We start from the raw sequence: 23,854 nt of genomic DNA, 5'->3' as shown, positions 1-23,854 counted from the left end.
GTAAAGTACAAAGTAACTGTGCACAGGTAGTGTGCGTGTCTGCGTGTGCTGCGGTAGCTCCTGTGTTGTGTCAGTGTGGGTAGCTGGCAGCGCGCGGAGCTGGAAGTGTTGCAGCTGCAGGGGATCAAACGCAGGGTGGAGGTATTAGTCGCGCTTGGTTAGACGAGCGTCTCCTCGTGCTGTGCCAGCACAGGAGGAAGCTCTGACAGAAGCTGCTGCTGTGGAGGGATCAGGCTGCAAAACTCTCGGCTGTTTGTATCTCTTAAACTAATCTCAGGGTCCAGAGGTGCTGCTCTAACCCCGGGGCTGGATCGATGCCCTCTCAAAGAAAAATAAGTATTGAGGGGAAACTTTTCCGTGAAGGAAGATGAGACAGGGAGACGAGTCAAAGCAGACGAATCATAAAAACTCATGAGCTGCAAAAAGTGCTTTTTTTTATTGACTGGAGGATTTTTCTGTGGACTCTCTGACGTGTTTCGTGCTGTGGAGTGTTGGCTTATATCAAGACTTTAACTTTAAAGAACTGAAATAAAAACAGTGTTGTTTTGTCAGCATGGAGCAAACATTTACACACACGTTACCTACCAGTAAGGTGACCACCTTGACCGTGACTCCCTGCATGCCGTTCTCTATCCGACTCTCCTTCAGACTGCCGTTCAGACCGTGAACTGAGTCCCAGGTAGCGAGCTGCACATAAAGACAGAGAGCACAGTGTACACAAAGAGTTCAGAGGCATCGGTGACGTAACACTGAATTACAATCATTTCATTTGTTTGTGTGTCAAAGGTCGTCAGAGAGAGCCGGGAATACAACACGCAGAGCAGCCGTCAATTAAGCAAATGCTTCACGGCTCACAGGCTGCAATTTTACAATTTATTCTCTGGCCTCGTCGGGCTTCACGAGGAAGAGCCTGTGCTGCAAATTGGACGGGGACAAAGAGACGAGCACCGGAGAAAAAATGAAGAGACATCAATTCAACATGCCAACAACCCAGTGCAGCATGTTTTCATCCTTCTTCACAAACCTGAGCTAATTAGAAAAACTCCACTTCTCCTGCAGCCCTCTCAGGAGGACGAACGCCGAGAGCGCTGAGGCTCCGTGCGGACACTGAGCTCATGTGTGCTGGTTAGGGAGCTTAAGAGATTACATTATATCTCATGTACAGTATTTATAATATGTCACATGACTGAATCTTCCCCTTTAAATAGTGAGAGGATCATTATGTCATCATGTTACAAAGAACTAATGGCTTTCAGAAGAAGTACTCTTTTCCTTTCACTTTTAATTAGTTATTTGATGCTATAAAAAGGGGGCGTGGCCTCATGATTGACAGCTCTGTGGACAAATGGGGCTCCTGCAGCGTTCTGTTCCCGAGTAGCAGAGTAGAGGAGGAACGGCGAGAGGAGACGGAACTAACACTAACACTACAGTCATTGAACTTTCCATCAGCGTGAATATCTGCTTCAGACTGACACAAGAAGCTGTTCTGCTGCAGACTGAGCCCACCTGAGGGCTCCAACACGCCAAGGACACCTGAGGGCTCCAACACGCCAAGGACACCTGAGGGCTCCAACACGCCAAGGACACCTGAGGGCTCCAACACGCCAAGGACACCTGAGGGCTCCAACACGCCAAGGACACCTGAGGGCTCCAACACTCCAAGGACACCTGAGGGCTCCAACACGCCAAGGACACCTGAGGGCTCCAACACGCCAAGGACACAAGGTAAAGGTGTGTGTCGGGTAGAGGAAGGGGCGGGACGTCGATACTGCGGCTCCACCAGCCGATCTCTTCTGCACACGTTCTGGATACAGATGAGCGGGATGGCAGCGCCCGCTCCGAGGCGAGCTTAGGCTTCACTTTAATACGAGAGGAGGTGGAGACGTGTCGGCCATCTTTATTTACAGACACTGGTCTAAATTTTCTCTTGCAGTGTCATGAAGACAACAGTGTGGCTCACTCTCAGGAGCTCTTTCACCTGTCACTCAGCAGTGTGCTGAAGACAAACTCATAGAAGAAGTAAACAACAACAAATGGGACATCTGGTGGCAGCATCCTTCACAGTTTCTGCTTTGGGAACATTTTCACTGTGCAGAGGCTGCAGCTCGTTATCCCTCCTCAGTAATAACAGGCTGCATTATTCACCTGGACTTTTATCTGGCTGTGTTTGTCACCAGGTGTTTGCCATTAGAGCGTCTGTGTCCATTTACACGTTGCATAATCGCACTGTGAGTGCAGCCGTGCGTGGCTCTGTGTGTGTGTGTGTGTGTGTGTTATTTTGATAAAGAGCATCACAGTCACAGTGGAAACACACACTAACACACACGTCATACGACACATTTCCTTTTCTGTGTTTGCTTTTGAGGTTCCTGTGCTAACGTTAGCACACACACACACACACACGCACACACACGCACACACACACACACACACACACGCACACACACACACACACACACACACACGCACACACACACACACACACGCACGCACACACACACACACACACACACACACGCACACACACACACACACACACGCACACACACACACACACACACACACACACACACACACACACACACACACACACACACGCACACACACAGTAAGCTTATTGATTAGGTTGGACGGTTTAATCCACGCAGCTTCAGTTAAATGTTTGTTCACATTAAATATGAATAACTGAACACTCTGAATAACGCAGTGTAATTGCACATTAAGCCTCCTCTTCTGACGACACACTCTTCGTCTGCTCTGGTGCATCAAACTTTAACTAATCAGTTTATGGACAGCCTCGTGCATCAACACATGAAGAAGAAAAACAATCAATAGCGTAGCGCGGGTCCCTTTCACATTAGAGCGGGCTAATAAAGCAGCGTGATCAGCCGGGCTGGGATTAATTTGAGTTGACAGTTAATGTGTGCACGCTCAGTAATCTCTGGCTGAATGTCTTAATTAGCATCGTTAAGCTAAACATGCTGTCTGCTTCTTGTTGGGAAGCTCACAGAGCTGTGAACAGTCAGTCAGGGTCACACAATAATACGGCGCTAACACGGCAACAAATGACTCCGCTAATGCTGCTAATGACGATGCTACTGTTCCGTATAACACCCCGAGCGTGTTTATTAAGCTCAGGTGGAAACAGGCGCTCACACAGGTGATAACTGCTCACGATGGCTGAATCTTAAAACAAGTAAAGGACTGCACAAGTCCTCTCCTCTGTTTAACAGCCACACGTTCTTCTGTCATACAGCAGGAGATACACTCACTGTATTTATCAGCTAAAGAACGTTTGGGACAGAAGTCAAAGTTTTGTTCTGCTCGAGCCGCTGGAAGAAAAGATCAACAACTACGTAAGAAAATGTTGAATTCTTTTACAGTAATCTCCAGCTTGTGGAAGAAGCAGACAGGAAGTGACCTCCTCCTCTGGAGGTGTAGAGGGCTGCCCACCAGGTGATAAAAGGTACATTTCAAACTGTCTTTGTCACAACTTTAATAACTACAGTTAAAACGTCTTGTTGGATTCCTGCTTAACAACACAAAACATACACAGTGAAGTACTTGGTATGTATTCTGACACAGTAACACACTAACTCAACTTGCTTTTGTGTGCATGATTAAGCTTTTAGGTTTTCTGCACCTGCAGCACGAACAATCTACAAGACATGAGTCAATCGTTCTAAACGAACGACTCTTTTTACTGACTCAGGAGTCACGAGTCCTGATCGTTCACTGACTCACCCCTCCTACCTGCTGCTAGCCACTGCCAGCTGTGAGTTTGAGGCGAGACGACCGTATGAGCCTCGCCCTGTGAGAAAAACAACAACTGTGGCGCTTGTTTCAACTGATCCCCACCCTGAGCTGAAGGTCTGACTCGAGTTACACAAATCACTCAGTGAATCACTCACTCCATTAAATTTAATAAGTAAAAAAGCCGACCTGCAGCATGTGTGTGTGTGTGTGTGTGTGTGTGTGTGTGTGTTACAGTGTTTATTTTAAGATAAGATGAGATTGATTTAACAAACTATCAACAGTCAGAAAGGCATTAACGTTCATCATGTGCAAATATTTAATTGTTGTGACTTACAGATAATTGTATTTTCGGTTCCTGTCACCGTCCGTGCTCGCATTGTTTACTTTTATTATTATTTTTTGGTCAAACTTTATTGAACTACTTCAATGTACGAACATTTGTTTACATTTAGTGGGGGGGCTGGACAATCACGTTTTTATAGGTCACCAAGTTCGCTATGAACCCTGGGTAAATCCCACAGGACAGTCTGCAGATATGCAGACTCACAGAAAGTCTGTAATCTGGGCGTTGTAAAGTCGGCATCAGAGCCCTCACACTCTGTGATCTGACAGTGGGACAGCACTAAGCACTCAGTACCTGCTCTCCCAACATGCAGAGCACGAGCACTTTTTCTGCACACAATCACATGAAAACGAGTCACAAACCTGCGAAATGACTCGCTACTATCAGAAACTGATCGATTATTAATGTTCGCAGAGTGCTGAGCCGGAAGTCAGCCCGATCGGGCGACAGAGGTCTCTGCTGCACATGCTCTGTGGGCAGTTGGACCGGTGGGGGAATCGAGCTCTGGGTGACTGACTCGAGGGACTCGAGGGACTCGAACACCTGTCCCTCTTCAGTGAGTGACTCATACGAACGAGTTAGTGGAAAGAGTCGAACCTCCCGTCCCGACAATCTACAGATATTTATCTCAAGTGAAATCTAATGAGTCCGGGCGTCTGTGTGTGTGTGAATGTTTTCTGTGTTGCTGCTTGTAAAAGAGATCTCTGATCTTAATGCGACAAACCTGCTGAAATCAATGATAAATATGTATCATTTGAATGATAAATTATGTTCAATATAAGTGCATTGAAGCTGAAAATTACAACCATACTAGTTCCCTGTAGGTGCCCAGATGCTGTACTGATGACGGTCCCTATAGGAGTCTGGACCAGTGGACGCTTCTCACCCTAAAGTGACGCCATCTTGTCGTTGTTAGAAAGGATCAAACGTTTCGTTGGCACAGGTGCAGCGTGATTTCTACCTGCTGTTAAAACAGGGCGACTGAAAACCAACTACAGGTTACAGCATCTTAATTTCAAGTCGTGGAGATAAAACTGAACTTAAAGAGACGATCACAGTCAAACGTTAGAGAACGTCACCCAGCTGCGACTCACCATCGACAGGAAGAGAAGAAGCAGCGATTAAATATCTGTGTTATCAATAAGTAAACAGCAGCCTGTCCAAATGCACACACATCTCCATGAAGATGACAGAGACAGAAACATAAAACTAAAGGAGGAGGCGTGGGTGGATGTGAAGGTGACGGAGGAGCAGTGAGAAGGAGAGTAAATGAAGATGAGAGGAAGGAGGCGGAGAGGAAAGAAAGAAAGACTTGTTTAATAATCAGGGAGCTATTCTGAGCCCTGCTGTCCTTTACATGATCTCCATCCCTCTTCGTGTGTGTGTGTGTGTGTGTGTGTGTGTGTGTGTGCGTGTGTGTGTGTGTTCCTCATTAACACACATGTACACATTAATTAACTGCGTCTGCAGTCCTTCTCCTCTCTTTGAACTGTTGAACCGTCAGAACGGAGCGCTGGAGTCGCCCCAGAAAGGAGGAGAAGAACATCACGTCTTCAGACTGAAACTCTTCCACGAGTGATTCCTGCTCCCTGTGGATCAGTAATGAGGCTTCAGAGTGACAGGAACACCCAGCGGGGTCAGTGGGGCGTCTGCGGCCCCGAGGACTGACACTTTACAGTTTCTAAGATGCCTTCAGAGTCCCAGAACTCTTGTTATTCCTGTTTACAGCTCAGAGGTCACCACTGTTACCTGATACAGGCCGATTTATGTGCGCCGCTTCCCCTTATGGGACGTGAATGCAGTATTTGGCTTTGAATACTTTTATATTGTTTCAGATATTTATTTATATTACAATATAAACCAGTGTCTCGTAGCTTGTTCCTGTTCCTGTTTTCTTTTGGGTGTTTTGAGGAGTCTGAGTTTGGATGAGGCTCTGCAGGCTGTCGGGTGTGTAACACCGTTGGCAGCACTCGCCCTTCTTTTAGCCTTAATGTCTCCTTGAATAGAAGTTGTTGTCAAACTAGCATGAACAGAAAAGAATGAACTTATTGTCACAACACAATGAAAATTCATGTGGCTGCTTTCCTTTGTAGTAAACAGTACACTGTATAAGATAAAAGATGGTGATAAGACCCCATAGCCTTTACATCTGCAGTATATAGTATTATTATGGGCTGTGTGTCTGTGGCGGCGCCCAGTTAGAGACGCGTTTTCCATCAGCCAGCAGTGGTTGGTCTGCCAGAGAGGGTAGGCGGAGCTAAGCGGCTGCTTCTCTGCTCTCTGCAAGTGTTGAGAGTAAACAGTAATCTACTATGGCTGAACAAACAAAGAAAAGATGGATGACTACAGATACAACTTCAACAAGAAGTGAAAATCCAAAGAAGAAGAAACAAACTCGACGCTCAGATGAAGCAAACAGTCTGAAAAGGAAAGCGACCGTCAGCCAGGAAAATCAAGAGTTACAACCGGAGCCAACCGTGGACGTCTGAATAAATTGGGACGTGTGCTCCCGTAATTACACCCTGACTGCCGAAGACAACGAAACTGAAATCTTCGTGATTGTGAGTTTAACAAAACGTAGTATAGGTTATCCTCAGACACCAACAGCTCTGTTAGAGCTCATCGGAGCAGATTTTGTTGTTGGACATGAATCTGTCCAAAATAAATAAATGGAGCGACGCCTGCGAGCTTGTTCAGGCAGCAACTCGTGCACTGATTTCACTCTGACATGCATCATTCTCCACAGTCACCTGAGAAACACGTCCTCCCAATGTGGCTTCTATTTAGGCTGCAGGATCTCCGCTCTCTCACTATGCTCCGTCATTGCTGCTGCTGCACCAGTACTACGCTCACACACAGCCCCATCATCACCCACCACGTTTGAGATCTGATCTCATCACTGCTCAAAGATCTGCATGTAAAATGAATCTGAGCTCTCTCTGCAAGAAACATATCACAGTATCACACACTGAGCTGTCTGACTGAAAGGTCTTCATATTTAAACGCTGTTTAGTTGCATATTTTTACAGTCAGGGAACTTTAATTTGACTTCTGCAGGAAGTCGAGTCTCGGTTGCAGCCGTGCAGCAGTAAAGCTTCAAGGTGCAAAAATCTAAGAGTCTCGTCATAAACCAGCGATCACAAACGAACACAAAGCCTTCTTTAATCCTTATTTTTGCCTAAATCTTAGACGAGAACACGTCACTCAGGAAAACATTTCTCCTCAGCCGTGTTACTTTCTGGAATCGCTCACTCTTTCTTTACGTCTTTCTTTCTTTGCATCCTGAAACACTGATCTCTCAGTAAGGACCGGCATCCGGTCAGTTTTAGGCATCTCAATCTCAGACGCATGTTACATACCAAATATAAAGAGGATTTACCCATTATAACGTCTAAATCTGAGGCCCTGAAGTCCCGATGTCTGCAGGCAGGAAGCCGCTCAGTGCAGAGTCTGTCACTGACACACAGTTTGAATCACTAAAGTCGTCGACACTTTTTACTTGAGCCAAACTTCCTGTAAAGAAATAATAAAGACAATCTGTTCTGCTCCAAAGCTGCCGAGCTTCACATCACAGCGAACACACCAGCTGACAATTATTAGATTATTAATGCGAGACAGAGAGTTTCCAGAAAGCCAGGCGCTCCCGGGAGAGTTTACAGTCTCTCTAACTGCGGCTCATTGTGCTGACTTACGGCAGCCATGTTGCTCTGCGCCGTGAGAGGAGCCGTAATGAGGAAGAGCAGACAACAAACACATGATCCCAGAATGTGCTGAGGGACGGTCACTGTTCCTGTACACCATCAGCATTTTACACGATCGGCTGTTTTGGCTCCTGCTTCTGTTTAAAGCACATTCATTTAAATAAAGAACACGACCCTGCGCTTAAACCCTGCTGAGCTGTGTCTCTGTCTCCTCTCTGCAGAACAATTGAGATGGAGCGTGACGGACTCAGATTGATCCTCCTAATTGATGCTTCAGTGATTCAATTACACAAGAAGGTTTCAACATGTTCCCTGGTCCTGATGATGATAATTCATCCTTTATATGCTTATTTGGCTTTTATACAGCGGTCAATACTTGGCTTAAGACCGTCAATATATTTAAAGACTCTTCAGGCTGAGCAGACGCTCCGACTTTTAATTTAAACCTGTGGGTTCAAATTTTCAGACTTTGCCAGACATCACTGATCTGCCACCAGGGTACAGATAGTTTGATGTTCATGTCTGTGTTTGAGTGTTTCCTCATTTAGCATCCTTAGCTAACAAGGCTACATATTTGGGATCGTTAAGCTAGCATGTTTACATGTTGAGACAAAGGAAGTTGGATGAAGTTACGGCGTATGGAAGCTGGTGCTACCTGTACTGGTAGTTTCTTTTAACTTGTTTAAATAAGGACACATTGTTGTTCCTCACACATATTTCAGTCTTTTTTTTAATAGGTGAGGTTCACAGACACAGTTACCATAGTAACCAACTCAGAGTTGAAGTTACCTCTCTTTCTGAAATGGCAAACCAGAGGTTTCCCTCATTTCAGGGTTAACAAACCCGGGGTTTTCACTAAACCCGCTTTCTAAACCGGACCCCAGGTTGCTCTACAAGCCATTAAACATTCATTAAACATCAGACATTTGAACAGTCTTACATATCCTCTGTTGCAAATGTACAGCATTTAAAGAAAACTTTAGGACACAGGATTGTTGTTGGACGATGATGAACAAACAGAGACGTGACTGAAGCTGCAGTGAATGTTTGTTCTTCCTCAGTGACATTTAGCAGCTTTCCGTCTCTGGAGAAAAGAGACCACCTGATAAAGTGAAGCTTAAAGAATCATCTAGTAAAGTCCGCCTGCAGTGATCGGATCTCCGTGCTGGCTCCTCATCCAGCTTCGGGCTCTCCGTCCCGCTCTCGTCCCAGCGGAGGTCAAACATGGCGGGTAAATCTCTCCCTCGCTCACAGCGCTGCTCATGCATTATTCCTGTCCTCCTCCCTGCTTTTTCCTCAAATGTCAGCCCTCTTTTTTTCCCTCCTGTCATCCGAAAGGCTACCCTGGCTGTATTTCTGTTACTCACTCTCCCGTGGACAGCAGAGCCAAATGCCAGCATTTGCCACCGTTTCTCACCTCCACCCCCTCCAGCTCTGCCCCCCGCTCTGCCCCCCGCCACGACTCTGTGACTGAATTCTCGTTTTATTTTCACACCTTCACCTCCTCCTCATCCTTTTTATAATGGTGATTTTACATGACTTTAGAAGGTGTTACAGAGCTGCCCCCTCATCACTTGGCTGTTACTGCAGAGTGTTCCTTTCAGAGATCAGCTGTCAATCAGACAGAGGGAGCACGCTCACTTTTAATGCTACATGAAGGAAAAAGATGGCCGACGTGACAGCTCCCTGAAAGTGAGTCCAAACCCTCTCTGTCGCCCCCTGCTGACTGGCTGCAATATAGCTCATAAAGCCCGCCTCCTCCATGTTAACAGATGGGACATGAGTCAAACTATAAAATCAAAATACACGTCAAATACATTTTTCTCAAACATGTTTCTGTCATTATAGTTAGTTCTTATCATGCTGATTTATGTCCAAGTGTTCATTTATCTGACAAGTTTACTTTAAATTAGTTATTTGATGCTATAAAAAGGGGGTGTGGCCTCATGATTGACAGCTCTGTGGACAAATGGGGCTCCTGCAGCATTCTGTTCCCGAGTAGCAGAGTAGAGGAGGAACGGCGAGAGGAGACGTAACTAACACTAACACTACAGTCATTGAACTTTCCATCAGCATGAATATCTGCTTCAGACCGACACAAGAAGCTGTTCTGCTGCAGACTGAGCCCACCTGAGGGCTCCAACACGCCAAGGACACCTGAGGGCTCCAACACGCCAAGGACACCTGAGGGCTCCAACACGCCAAGGACACCTGAGGGCTCCAACACGCCAAGGACACCTGAGGGCTCCAACACGCCAAGGACACCTGAGGGCTCCAACACACCAAGGACACCTGAGGGCTCCAACACGCCAAGGACACAAGGTAAAGGTGTGTGTCGGGTTGAGGAAGGGGCGGGGCGTCGATACTTCGGCTCCACCAGCCGATCTCTTCTGCACACACTCTGGATACAGATGAGCAGGATGGCAGCACCCGCTCCGAGGCGAGCTCAGGCTTCACTTTTGTACAATGACAGGAGGTGGAGACGATATCAGACGGTCAGAATGACAGCTTGGTCGGTCCTGCATGTGTCAAAGTCATGTGACCAATGAAGAAAGCTTGAGGGGGCAGATGTGGGTGTTTGAGAGGACAAAAACAGACACACACTCTGCAAACACTGCACAGGTGCATGTCGCGTGATGTAACAGTAAAGCCCTCATGAGGTGATTCTGCTGAGGTAAACATAAATTTGCTGCAAGGACACACACACACACACACACACACACGCACACACATACACAAGGTCAAGTCTTTAAACACACATGTGCAGCCACCCACATACACTCGACCTCACAGACACACACACGCACACACACACACTCAGCAGGACTCCAGGTTGCCATGCTGCTGATACATACACTCCTCTTTCTACATGCTATTCTCTGATGCATTTCTCTGTTATGAAACCTCTTTGATGTTTCTAATCTACACAAAGCTCCGCTCTCTGGGGCCTTTTCAAAGAATAACACACACATGAATGGCAATTAGTGTGTGTGTGTGTGTGTGTGTGTGTGTGTCTCACAGCCTGTGATATCTACCTTTCTGTTCCCCTAGCAGACACTCTGTGGGTGTTGGATAATTAGCAGCGCTGCAGGGACTCCTCACAGCGTCTCTGGATTACAGAACTTTAGAAAGTCTGTGTCTCCGTGTCTTTAATTCTGTCCCGGACGTTAACGCTCAGGCACGGCTGCACAACAAAACGCTGTATTTATATCATCACACTTTGGTGGCCTCGAGCAGAAGAGGAGAAAGTCAGATTCTTAAAGGCGAAGAAGAACAAACAAAACAAGAAGCTTTTAAGGACTTCTTGTTGTCTTGTCCTCCAAAATATTTTCATATGTTTGACTTTAGATCATAAAAACTGAGTAGATTTCTATACATTTACTGCAGATTCTCATGGTCCCTTCGTTCCCCTCGCTCCATCGTATGAGGCCGTCATATTAGACCCGACAGAGCAGACGAGACGGACATGAGACGACCTGCTGAATGTTTACTGAGCAGACGATGCTGAACTAATCAAGTTTCCCCTCAGGAGCTGCAAGGACCGGGTAGGCCTATGTTTCAGGGTCACTGTTTACAGACTACAACTAGATTCCTGTTGAGATTATTTCCCATCATGCACCAGGAGGAAATTCACAAGAGGAGAACACAAAAGAGCAGAAACAGAGGCAACTTTTGGCCACAGCTGCCCTTGTGTGTGCAGTAGTTTGAGCTATATGATTTACGTTAGCTGGGTTAGCATTATGAGCTAGCAGGCTGCTAGCAAGACATTTCTTTCCTCCCTACTTTTAACTTTCCTAAGAGCCAACTGCTGCCAGGTTAGCACTGTGAGCTAACAGCCAATGAGCATCCTAGTCTGGCATCTCACTGAGTGAAGACACGGTAGCTGTGTCTCAATTTAGGGGCTGCATCCTTCAAAGGACGTGGAGGAGGAGCGATTCGTAGCCTGTGTAGACGCTAAGGCTGAACTGAAATGAGACGGTCTGGTCTGCAGAGGATTTTCTGTTTGTGTCACCAAATGCTGCCCCTGTCACCTAGCAACAGGTAGCTAGCGGTCTAACTAGCTTGCAAAACTCATGTCACATAACTCAACCTAATATTTTAAAGATTTGTTTCAAGGCCCCTTTCATATTTTAACGTGTTTCTCAGCTATTCGATTGAGAATAAAACTTTTAAAGCGTCTTCCTCGGCTGCTTGAGAGTCCGCCATCTTGTTTGAATTGACACCCAATGAGTCTCAGGATACGTTGGGCCGTGAAGGATGCACCCGATGGATCCTTCGTGGCCCGGGAAAAGGAAGACGCATTTGTCGGCCGCATCTGAAGGAGGCTCAGAGCACAGCCTTCGACACGCTGCTGTGACGCAATCGGCCTTCAAATACGTCCTTCAGAAGGATGCAGCCCCCGGATTGGGACACCTGTTTGCTGATTGGCTGTTGACATCATTGAGCTTCACTGTTTGCATGAGCTCCTAAAAACATTAGACACGTTTGGTTTTATCAGATGTTAGACGGCACACTCACAGTTTTCTGAACATCTTACACCAAGCTTGACTCCAGTTGAACCTCAGTAACATTAAACAGCACCTTTGATAAGATAAGTGTAGGGCACGTTTTGATAATGCTGTTTCTTTTAAATGAGCACCAGAGAGCAGCCATGAGCGAGGGGATGATGTTATGGTTTTATATCCAGTCCCTTTGAGAAGCAGACATTAAATCTGTTCTTGTCGTTCGTTTTCATTACAGCTTCTTATTTTCAGTCCTGCAATTATCACCACGTCTAATTTGACGTCTCTTTATGGGACGTCCAAGACCTCGGCGGTCATTCATCACTGCCCACGCCTGATGGAGAGAGAACGACTCCATCTTTGTGTCTTTGAGGGAAAAATATCTATCTTGTTTAATGCATTATTCACAGAAATTAGCAAGCTTCAACATTTCAAAGGCACAAATTGTTGTTAACGACTCCAAATTACCTCTGGGATTTGAAATTAGTGCCGTCTGAGGCTCATTTTGGTTCTCCAACATTTCTAATGGATTCATTTCAGGAGGGCCGCGAACAATGCCGCTCCTATTACGAACAAATGGGTGAGTAATTTCTATCCTCAACAAAATAATTACAAACCTTTTTAGCTCTTCTGTGAGAGAGGGGAGAGACGACGGGGACAAAGAAGATACAGAAGATAATATACAGAATGAGTGACGCTGTGTGCTGTGGGCCAATCAGCTTCATTAAGGAGTCTGTGCTACATGTTACACAAAGCTTGTTAGAGACTTAGAGGTGATGTAACCTTTTCTAATGAGGTCATTATTATGTGAAAGAAATGACACAAGCCTTATGTTTACACTCAGTATATCATAAAGCTACAGGTCACATAATATGAATCTAAGGAGTATTATGTATGACATCAGATATAATGTGTTCCTCTTCACTGATCCATGTGACCAAACCTGATGCACGGGAGCGTCCCTGAATATGCTGTATGAAATGTGAGTTAGTTAAGGAACAGAGACTGTTTGTGGATAAAGAGACGATGAGAGTCCGACTCTCACAGCTGGAAATCTCACTAAATCTCTGGCGGTCAAACGAGACTTTAGAGTAAACAAACATGGCGGACAACAGGCAGGAAGAACTGGTGATGATAGTTTAAATAAAAGAACAAACTGTGGATGAAGTGGTGGAGACGGCGTGAACACGGGCTGTACGTGATCCTTTATGCTACACGTTTGCTTTTGTCGCCATGGCTACAGTTGAAGTGCTTCCTCCTTCAGGCAGCTTGCTTCCTGATTGGCTATCGTTTGGTTCCACGTGACTGTCCTCGGGGTGCCCCCCCACACACAACAGGATGAACATGTTTAATATTTGAAATCAGTGTGAACACAACGTTCTTCCGAGCAGATCGGGGGACGTTAAATCACTCTGAACATCCCTCACACCTCGGGAACATCTGGAGAGATCATCTTTAGAACCATCAAAGAATCGGGACTTTGATTTCTTTTGTCTGAAGGGGGAATCAGCTTGATTATCTTGCAGTGTGAACCCCGCCTTATCTAACTAGCGTATATCTTTTTTCTAACCCTAACTGGGCGTACAAACGTGTAGGTATAAAGATGTTTTTCTGCCATCAGTAGGGTCGCTTATCTCCGGTGGATCCAAAGAGAAAGGATCAAACGACCTGTGTGGTCTTGTGGGTTGCACAAGGACTAGTTGCACACTCTACATTGGAATAGTGATTTCTGCTGACAGCAGGTGTAGGAGGGCGAAAAGGTGTGAGCCTTTTTTGCAGATGAATAAAAACTATGCAGTATGAAGAATATTAACAGATGAGACAGCCTTCTATACATGCCACACCCTCTACAGGCACATTTAAGGAATAAAGTGTCCTAGTGTTTCATCCCCAGTACGCAGCAAACCCCTGTGTGCAGTTAAACACTGAGCTTATTGCAGCTTTTAAATCCCTGATTGTATTGACACCAGCAACACAAAACACTGATGGGAAATTAAGCAGATAATAATGCTCTCTCTAGTTTATAATCATAATTAAATAGTCCTTAACTTTCCTCATTTTGCTGAGTGACCCGTTACGACTCCCTGCAGGACCTCTGAGAGCCCTCAGACCCTAGTTTGTGAACCACTGGAGCTAAATCAGGGCCCTATTAGAAGTTGGAGAGGTTATCTGTCTGCTGTAGTCATCCCAGCGGCCATCTTCTGTCTGATTAAAAACAGCTACTCGCCGACACTCCCTCTGAGGATCGTGGGCGAGAGCATAATGTCCTCTGACACACGTTGAGTCGCTGCTTCCAATCGAAGAGGATGAAAAATAAAGTTTTTTCCCTCGTTCTATCGTGGGAGGAGATTTTACGACAACAAATTGCTGCGAAGACACATCAGAAGTCAATGAGATGAGAGAAGTGAGGACAGATAGATGGGATAACACACGGGGGAGGTTTGAAGGGCCCCAAGTTTCCGGGGAAAGAGGGAAATGACATTTCAATCTCTATCAGGGCTGATCTGGAGGTGGGTGGGGGGAGGGGGGAGGGCCGCTGCTTCGTCTGTGGGGAAAATGTACTTTGAGAAACGGCCGCGGGAGCAGAGAGGAGAGGCGTGGACGGCACAGGGAGATGGAGATTCAGATTTGGATAACGCCGACACTGTAGGGGGAAAATGAATCGAGTGAGTGTGTCTGATATCACCGCCGGGCAGGAAACATCTACCTGCAAGTCACAAACTCTATAAAAGTTTCCCGTGTGATCAGCTCACAGCGGACTCATCTCTCTCTCCTTGACAAACACATCCAGACTGCAGACAGAAACGAGTCCATGTGAGATAAACTGCAGCTCGGCGTTTCAGGTACAGACACATCAGACAAACAGGTGGACGCAGTTACTCAGCTCAGAGCAGGACTTCAGGACAGATGGGCTCATTTTGTTCTTCTAATTAATTATGTTTTACAGCAGATGTGTGTTCAGGTCTGCTCTAATGTAAGAACAGCACAAACCACCATCACTCTGAGGGGAGCTTCCTGCCCGACATCCCCGTGTGACGGAACATGGAGCACGCTTCACCCAGAACATACATTTAAAAAACCTTTAGGTTTGCTTCCTCCTGCTTATTCCAGCTTACGCTGGGTAGGTAGGTTAGGGTGAGGTAGGTAGGTAGGTAGGTAGGTAGGAAGGTAGCTAGGAAGGTAGCTAGGAAGGTAAGTAGGTAGGTAGGTAGTTGGGTAGGTTGGTAAGTAGGTAGGAAGTTAAGTAGATTGGTACGCAGGTAGGTGAGTTGATAGGTAGGTAGGTAGGTAGGTAGGTACTTGGTAGGTAGGTAGGTAGGTAGGTAGGTAAGTAGGAAGGTAGTTGGGTAGGTTGGAAAGTAGGTCGCTAGGTACGTAGGTAGGTAGTTAGGTAAGTAGGTAGGTAGGAAGTTAGGTAGGTAGGAAGTTAGGTAGGTAGGAAGATAAGTAGGTAGGTAGTTAGGTACGTTGTTAGGTAGGTAGGAAGATAAGTAGGTAGGTAGTTAGGTACGTTGTTAGGTAGGTAGGCAGGTAGGTAGGTAAGTAGGAAGGTAGTTGGGTAGGTTGGTTAGTAGGTCGCTAGGTACGTAGGTAGGTAGTTAGGTAGGTAGGAAGTTAGGTAGGTAGGAAGATAAGTAGGTAGGTAGTTAGGTACGTTGTTAGGTAGGTAGGTAGGCAGGTAGGTAGGTAAGTAGGAAGGTAGTTGGGTAGGTCGGTTAGTAGGTCGCTAGGTACGTAGGTAGGTAGGTAAGTAGGTAGGTAGGAAGTTAGGTAGATGGGTAGGTAGTGAGGTATGTTGGTAGGTAGTTAGGTAGGTAGGCTGGTAGGTGAGTGGATAGGTAGGTAGGAAGATAAGTAGGTAGGTAGGTAGTTAGTTAGGTATGTTGTTTGGTTAGGTAGGCATGTAGGTAGGTAAGTAGGAAGAGAGATATGTAGGTAGACAGGTAGGTGAGTAGATAGGTAGATAGGAAGATAAGTAGGTAGCTGGGGAGCTGGATAGGTAGGTACTTTATGGATCCCGAGGGAAATTCAGGTAGGTACTTAGGTAGTTAGAGAGCTAGGTACAGAGGTAGATAGGTAGCCCCTCGCGTCAGCATAGTAAATGAATTATTACAACTGATTGACTACTTCATGATTCACACACTTTCTAAACGAGCAGGTTTGATCCCAGTTCGACCACAGTCAGGACATGATGTCGACAGTCTCTGCCTCTGAAACGCTTCACGGCTGCTGCACTTAAATGTAAACAGTTAGTCATCACTGATAAATGAGCCTGTTGTTTGGTGTCTGTACAGCGGCTTCTTCCTGGCTGCTGATTGCTCAGGTTATTGTGTTCTCTCACATACAGCAGCTATAGATCCGCACACTTACGTAATGATGATGAGTGCTCTGCATGTTTGTGAGGCACTTTACAGAACACCAGAGGTCCCTCATGACGTCTGTGTTTATCATAATGGATCTTCATGCTCCTCTGTGTGTATGGGAGAGGGCTAATAACTGGGGGGAGGTGCATGTTAGTGTTTACATCGCAGATATACAGAATGTGCGTCAGGGGTAATATTGATATGTATTAGTGTGTGTGTGTGTGTGTGTGTGTGTGTGTGTCTGTGTGTGTGAGAGAGAGAGAGAGAGAGAGAGAGAGAGAGAGAGAGAGAGAGAGAGAGAGAGAGAGCTATGTGCCTGTGTTTTCCTAATGGCAATTATGCACTGCTGAGGGACTCATAACTCAGGATGAGAAGCCAGGTGATTAAATCTTCATACTTCAGCAACTGCCCAATGTGTGTGTGTGTGTGTGTGTGTGTGTGTGTGTGTGTGTGTGTGATTGTTTGTGTGAGTGTGTGTGTGTGTGTGTTTGTGTGTGTGTGTGTGTGTGTTTGTGTGAGTGTGTGTGTGTGTGTGTGGTCCAGCTCTACACCTAATCACCTACAATGTAATGTTTGCTTGTGAAACAGAGTATAAAGAATCATTCATGCGAGTGTTGATGTTTTTGGTTACAAACGAAAACATCCTTTAAATGTGATCATGAACCATCCTGTGTTTTCTGCTTTGACTACTCGGCTGTGTTTGTAATCGGATACTTTTCTATATACTACAGATTACTGCTGTCGCCGGTAGTATGTAGCATGGATCCAAAAGCAGCTGGACTTTGTTGAAGTTCTTGCAGACGTTTCACCTCTCATCCAAAAGGCTTATTCAGTTCTAAACTGACTGATGGACAGAGCTAGAAATATAAGCCTCTGTAGGTCAACGGCTGATAGAGGTGAAATGTCGTTAGCCTCAGCCGTTGACCTACTAATGACCTACAGAGGCTTATATTTCTAGCTCTGTCCACCGTTCAGTTTAGAACTGAATAAGCCTTTTGGACGAGAGGTGAAACGTCTTCAAGAACTTCAACCAAGTCCAGTTGACTCTAGAAGAAGAAGAAGAAGCGATGCTTTATTTATTTATCTTTTTCACTCTGTTTTTTACAAACTTGCTACACAAACAGAGGCTGGAAATACACACATGCACAAACAGGACTCCATGGACATGCGCCCCAAGTGGTGGCGGATTTGGTGTCTTGTTCAAGGACACCTTGACGGAGCCCAGGAGAGGAGCTCAGGAAAGGAGCTCCAGCTACCAGCCCCAACTACACGCTTGGTTCATACCGGGACTTGAACCGGCCACCCTCTGGTTGCTATGCGTTTTCAAACACAGCCCCCTTTTTATTATTCTTACCACCATTCCTTCTTTCCTTTCCTTCCCCCTTAGTGTTTTGTTCACCGCCATTTTCTTTACTAATTCCCGTTCCTTTACCCTAACTCTCGTCCCCTCCCTCCTTCCATGCCTCTCCTTATTTTATCTTTTCCTTACATATATTAGTCATGATTTCGATGTGAAGAGTGTGAGGCAAAATCACACCTTAAAGAATAAAAACTTAAACAGTCTGAATTATTCAAAATTCTTGAAGTTATCATAAGACGCTCTGGCTGCCCTCACAGTTTCCTCTGAGGATGCCTTCAGTGTAAAAACACCATCAGGGTTTCCTCAGGATGTTGTAAGGGAAACCCTTTGATCTCTTCTGTGTGCCTTTAAGTGTTTCCTTATGCGATGCCAGAGGGTCTTAAGTAACCGTTCTCTCCTTTACATTTTTAAGGGATCTGTAACAGCCTCTTAAAATTTAAATTATTTGGGAATCGTAAGACAGTGGCTAACGATATAGTTATTAAAGAGGAGGAGGAGGAGATAGATGCAGGGAAGAAGCACTTGTGCACATGTGCTGTATTATGAAAGTAACGTCCAAGCATTTAGGCAACGGGACAACCTAAGAGGCTTTATGCAACCCTCCTGCAGCTGGGAGGACTGGAATGTTCTGCACTGGGGACAAAGGTAAGTTTGAAATTTCAGGTAGTTTATGCAACCGGGCAGAGTTTGATCTCATAACATCTTTTCCTTTTCAAAGCTGGTCCTATTTATACTTCACAGCCTGTTTGGAACCAGTGCAGGACAATGAAGCACTGTTACATAAGAGAGCCTTGAAAACATTATTATTACTGTTCCACAGCATGCATCAGTGAATAACACGGAACATTACAGGTCGTTCAATCAGTCAGCTTTAGAGGGACTGAATCGGTGCAGCAGCTTCACCTCTGAGGTCAAGGTGATGCACTGAGCTCCACTCACACCATGCATGATGTGTAATTATACCGCTGCTCATCCTTATTGATGAATCTACTGTAACATGACACACACTCACACGTGCACAAGAAGCTTCTGAGGGTTAGTTAAAAGCTCATCTTTCCTGGTAATTATTGATCGGTTAACAGAGACGCTGTTAATCGAGGTGAACGTGACAAAGGCAAACAACCTTTTCAATAATTGGAAAAATTAATGAAGTGACGACTGTGTGAGCTTGCTGTGGCATAAATGATGACTGTCTTTGTTCACAAAGGAAGACACAGTGTTGTAAATCTGCCTGTTCACTGACTACAGCTCCCATGAGGCATTGATGGTAGAACAATGGAGGAACACTGAGGGATGCTCAGGCCTGGCCTGAGCGCTCTTAAAGGTCAAATAACGACAGATTTTTTTATCGTACTTCTTTAATCTTTTGTCGTCTATAAACACGCAGAAGTGTGACGACTTTAGCTTCCAATACAAAATGAAGGAACACACTCGGCTTCAGGATCTTAGAAATACTGAATCACGCCCCCTCAGGCTGAGAGCGGTCTACCTTACTGTATACGAGGTGTTCAATATGGCCGACATGATAGACTACATCTACAACAGCAATAACAGCTCTCCTGCAGCTCTCCTCCGTACAGATCAAGGCTAACACTGCACCGTGCAAACACACTAAAGCAGAGAGGGAAGTGTGTCTGTAAACCGATGGGTTAGTGGTACTTTACACTGTAAAAAGGTTGTAAATAAGGCCTGTAAAATGGTTTAAACCAAGAAATCAATCTTTTTAACTTTGGGATGTCGGTGTGAAAATGGGACAATAAGAAAGTGTTTCTCTCCAGCTTGTTTGTCAGAGTGAGAGTCAGTGAGAGATGCTAGGTGTGTGAAGAGCGTTAGATGCAGGTACATCTTGTAGAGATGTAAGGGTGATTGTGTGTGTTGGAGCAAAAACCAGTTTGTGTGTTGGACTGAGCTGCTGGCGGTTTTTATCTCAGGAATGTAAGTCTCTTAAAAACAGCCCAAATACACAACATTTTCCCAGACGTTGAGTCTGCTGACAGACGTCTGAAGCACCGATAACTTCTTCTAAAAAAGACAGGACATGGGACGGCAGCAACTCCTGAAGAAAGTTAGCTGCAGGGAGTGTCAGGGAGACGTCACCGCTCACTGCCCCACCGCCAGGAGACGTTCTGGGTTCAGGGGTGAAACATCTGTGAGTGATGGTCCCCAGCAGATGACACAGCAGCTAACAAGCTGGCACCAGAGGAGGTGCCTGGCAGGAAGAACACCCACCTGTTCAGATTAAACTAAAAGTGACAACAACAACCTTACCTTCTTTTATTGTAAGACATTTTTAACTGGAGGCCCCTGCAGGCAAACATTTCAAGATAATCAGAGAGAAAATACAAGCTAAATGTTGGCTAATTTGCTACCTATGTTAGCTTACATGTTATGTATGATAGCAGCAAGTCCTGCTACCATACCAGCCGCAAGTCACAACAACCAGTATGTTGTTTATTTTTTAAATCAAACTTTATTTAGACATCGAATCTCACGGAGAGCGTGGGTCTCATTCTTGTCTGAGAGAATTTAAATGCTTGTTCCTTGTAGAAACTATAAACATATTGGAACCAATTCAAAAGTAGAGCGCGGGCGAGCTAACAGGAAAAAGAACTTAGCTACCTAGCTTGCAAACATTAGCAGAGCAGATCAACAGCTTGTGAAGCTTAGAGCAACTTTTCATCAGTTCTTTATCTATTATTTTCTTCAATCAGCACAAAACATCAAACATCATTTAGCAGAACACACAGCACTTGTATTTTTAACATCTCCTGCCATTCCCTTTAAAGTTGCTAACCTCTGCTGACTGTGTGCTGGCAGCATCCAGTCGTCCTCCCACAGGAAACCCTCTTGAGGCCAGTGTCAGACTGAATAATGGTTTGGTAACACAGTGTCTGCTCAGTCTGGATTTCAGGCTGCAGATTTTTCAGCTTTGGCACATGTAGGCGATGCCGCCTCTGCACCATTTATTTCCACTTCATTGGGTAGTGAGTGAAAAACAGGGAACTCACCCTCTTGATGTCTTTGCCGAAGGTCTCGCTGAAGCTGGAGCCCAGGATCTCAAACTGGACGTGAGAGTTGGAGCCGCTGTCCTTAAAATCCATCGTACCTGTCAGACCTGTGATGTTTCCCTGAAGGGTGAGAAAACAGAGAGTGAGTGTTAAAATCACGGAGGAGCAGCTGTTGTTCATGTCTGACAGAGAGACTCTTTCTGCCGAGAACTTTTGTTGGTATTTGTAGGATAGAAAACACAAGCACAACAAGAGACATGAGAGTTGACCAAGACGAGGCGGAGACAAAAAGACAACGAACCGACCATCTAATCATCTGTTTTATTCAAAGTAAGGGAATATCCTCGGATCGAACCTTAACGATCTACACATAGTGAGGTCACAGGGAGGCAGAGGTCCTGTAAGACGAAGAAAATAAAAGCAAGAGAGAGACTGCACGAGGGACGCTGACAAAGAGAGAAAATAAAAAAAAATCAGGAAGAAAAATGACAAAACAGCTTCATCAAATTCTGCACAGTTTTGCCGTTGTGACCTTTGGAGCTGCTGCTGCCGCCCTCCCTGTATGTTTAATATCAGGCTGCTTCCCATGATGCTTTGTGGGCGGCTAAGCTGAGTGATATCGATGTCAGCTTGACAACCCCAAAGGGACACATAGAAATCCCCACAGAGGCCATTAGTCCAAGAAAGGCGTTGATATAGATGTGAACCTAATAGATTATGAGTTTATGAATGAATGCTCGGCTTTATTAATTGATGATCAGTGATGTCTGCTTCCTGGCTCCCTTGTCGATCAGCTGCCTCCTTGCTTTCTGAGTAGAATACAAACAGGCAAAGCGTGTTCAGAGATGTATGACGTGTCGTATAAAACATCATTACAGCCTGAGCGAGAGAGCTGAAAGTGCTTTGTGACTGCAGCGTTGTTCCTGCAGTGAAAGGCCGTGATGAAATGTCCTTTCATGGCTTCCATCACTTCATGTTGGATGTAAAGCAAGACTGAACACACCTGTCACAACAGGCCAACAGGCTAAATGTTCACCTGTCAGCTGCAAAGGTCGCAGTGATTGTCACCTGGAGGGAAAATGTGTGATAAACTTTGTTTTAGTTTGTGTGCAGCTTTCAGCAGAGTCAGTGATGCCTTCAGGTCCTCCTCACGAAAGACATATAAACAAACTGCATCACAAGTAGGCAGTTGTTTTCTTAACTGACTCCTGTCAGTGTGTCTACTTCTGATGGAAAATGCTACAAACCAAAGTCTTGAGACATAAAAACATAAATCAACATCACATATAAACACAATACATTTAAAAAGCATATAAGACAGAGAATTTAGCGTAAAAAGGTCAATTAAATGAGATATTTTTTAAGAATATTTACTTCTTATTTTTCCAAATCCAACTGTTTCCATATTAACTTAACCAGAAGCTAATTTTTCAAAAGTGAACTGTTAGCTAAATTTAATCAAAACTATTTTAGCAATTACTCTGAACCGTTAGCTAACCTAACCTGTGAAATCAGCTAAACTGTTAGCTAACATAAACTATTTTCTTTTAAAGCAATTTAATTGACAAGTTAGAATGTTCCAAACTGTTATAAAATTAGCCTAAACTAAAGCGTTAGCTAACCTCTACCAAACTGAATCGAAGCTAACATGAACCAAACAGATTTAACTGACAAGTTAGACTGTACCAAACTGTTTTAAATGTTAAACTAAACTGTTAGCTTAGTGGAAACAAACAGTTTTAGCAACTAAACTAGACTGTTAGCTTAACTTGATCAAACTCTTGCTGGTAAACTAATCCTTACGCGAACGTAAAACAAGCTAACTAAGCTGTTTCACTGAAACATCAGCTAGCTTGAACCAAACTGTTTAAGCCATTTACACATTCTGTAAGCTTAATTTAAGCTTAACCTGTTTTAGCAATTAAACTAAACTGTTTTATAACCAAACTCTTGCTGGTAAACTAAACCTTACGCTAACATTACCCACTTAAACAGTCTGTAAGCTAAACTGAACCAAACTATACCTGCTAAAGTGAGCTGTGAAAGAACCTGAGACACTGACTAACATAAGCTGCACGGTTTAGACCGCTCGAGCTAGCTAGCAGTAAGCCAGTCTGAACCAAATTGTTTGAACAGCTAAAATGGACTTTTGGCTAACATGAACAAAACTATATTAGCTGGTAATCCATCCCCATAGCTGATATGAAGTTAAGGTAGTAATGTTACCTTGTAGCTATTAAACTGGAGCTTCTTTACTTACTGTGAGCTAATGTAGCTAATGTATGCGACTGAACACTATGCACTTTGTAAATCTAAAAAATATCTAAAACAAAAAAACAGGACTTGATTCGTTTTGAATGCATGTAATAAAGCAATTCGGACTGTTGGAGTTGGAAGTGAAATTGTTGCTGTCAGAGTGAAGGAGGGAGGAAGGTTACACTCGTGATGAACTGAACAAAAGAAGCACAAAGTGGAAGTTCTCCTCTCTGCCCATTTTTCACTCCGTGTTTGCCGCCCTCTCACAAAGTCATTTTCCATCTCATCAACAAAATCGTCAGGGAGATTGCGGCGGGTGGAAATGTTCTTCAAGTTCAAGCAGAAAAACAAAAGAGGACATTTCGTCCCTCCACGAGAAGTGCTGATGAACAGTTCTGCCTCGACTGCAGGAAAACAGCCGATATATAATTCACACTGTATAACTGACCTTCTGACACAGCGGAGAAAGCCATGAAAAGAAGGCTTAGAGGTAAATGTTTTATTTATTCTTATTACTGGGGTGTTATTTTTGACCATCTTTCCTATTTGGTTTTAGTCACTGCT

At 44.8% G+C, this 23,854-nt stretch overlaps 1 protein-coding gene across 2 annotated transcripts in view; it reads right to left on the bottom strand.

The window, feature by feature from the left end:
* grid1b (glutamate receptor, ionotropic, delta 1b) overlaps positions 1-23,854 on the bottom strand; it is a 483,632-nt gene that overhangs the window by 41,078 nt on the left and 418,700 nt on the right. For both annotated transcript variants that reach the window (XM_069664590.1, XM_069664591.1), the window contains exons 8-9: positions 21,035-21,154; positions 586-687 (exon numbers count right to left, since the gene is read on the bottom strand). In XM_069664590.1, the coding sequence (XP_069520691.1) occupies positions 586-687; positions 21,035-21,154 (222 nt within the window). The remainder of the gene's footprint in view (positions 1-585; positions 688-21,034; positions 21,155-23,854) is intronic.

Source organism: Semicossyphus pulcher, unplaced genomic scaffold, assembly GCF_022749685.1.
Source record: "Semicossyphus pulcher isolate SPU_LCO1_2020_fin unplaced genomic scaffold, fSemPul1.0.p SCAF_16, whole genome shotgun sequence".
Classification (NCBI taxonomy): Eukaryota; Metazoa; Chordata; class Actinopteri; order Labriformes; family Labridae; genus Semicossyphus; species Semicossyphus pulcher.
This window is presented reverse-complemented; position numbering and strand designations above follow the sequence as displayed.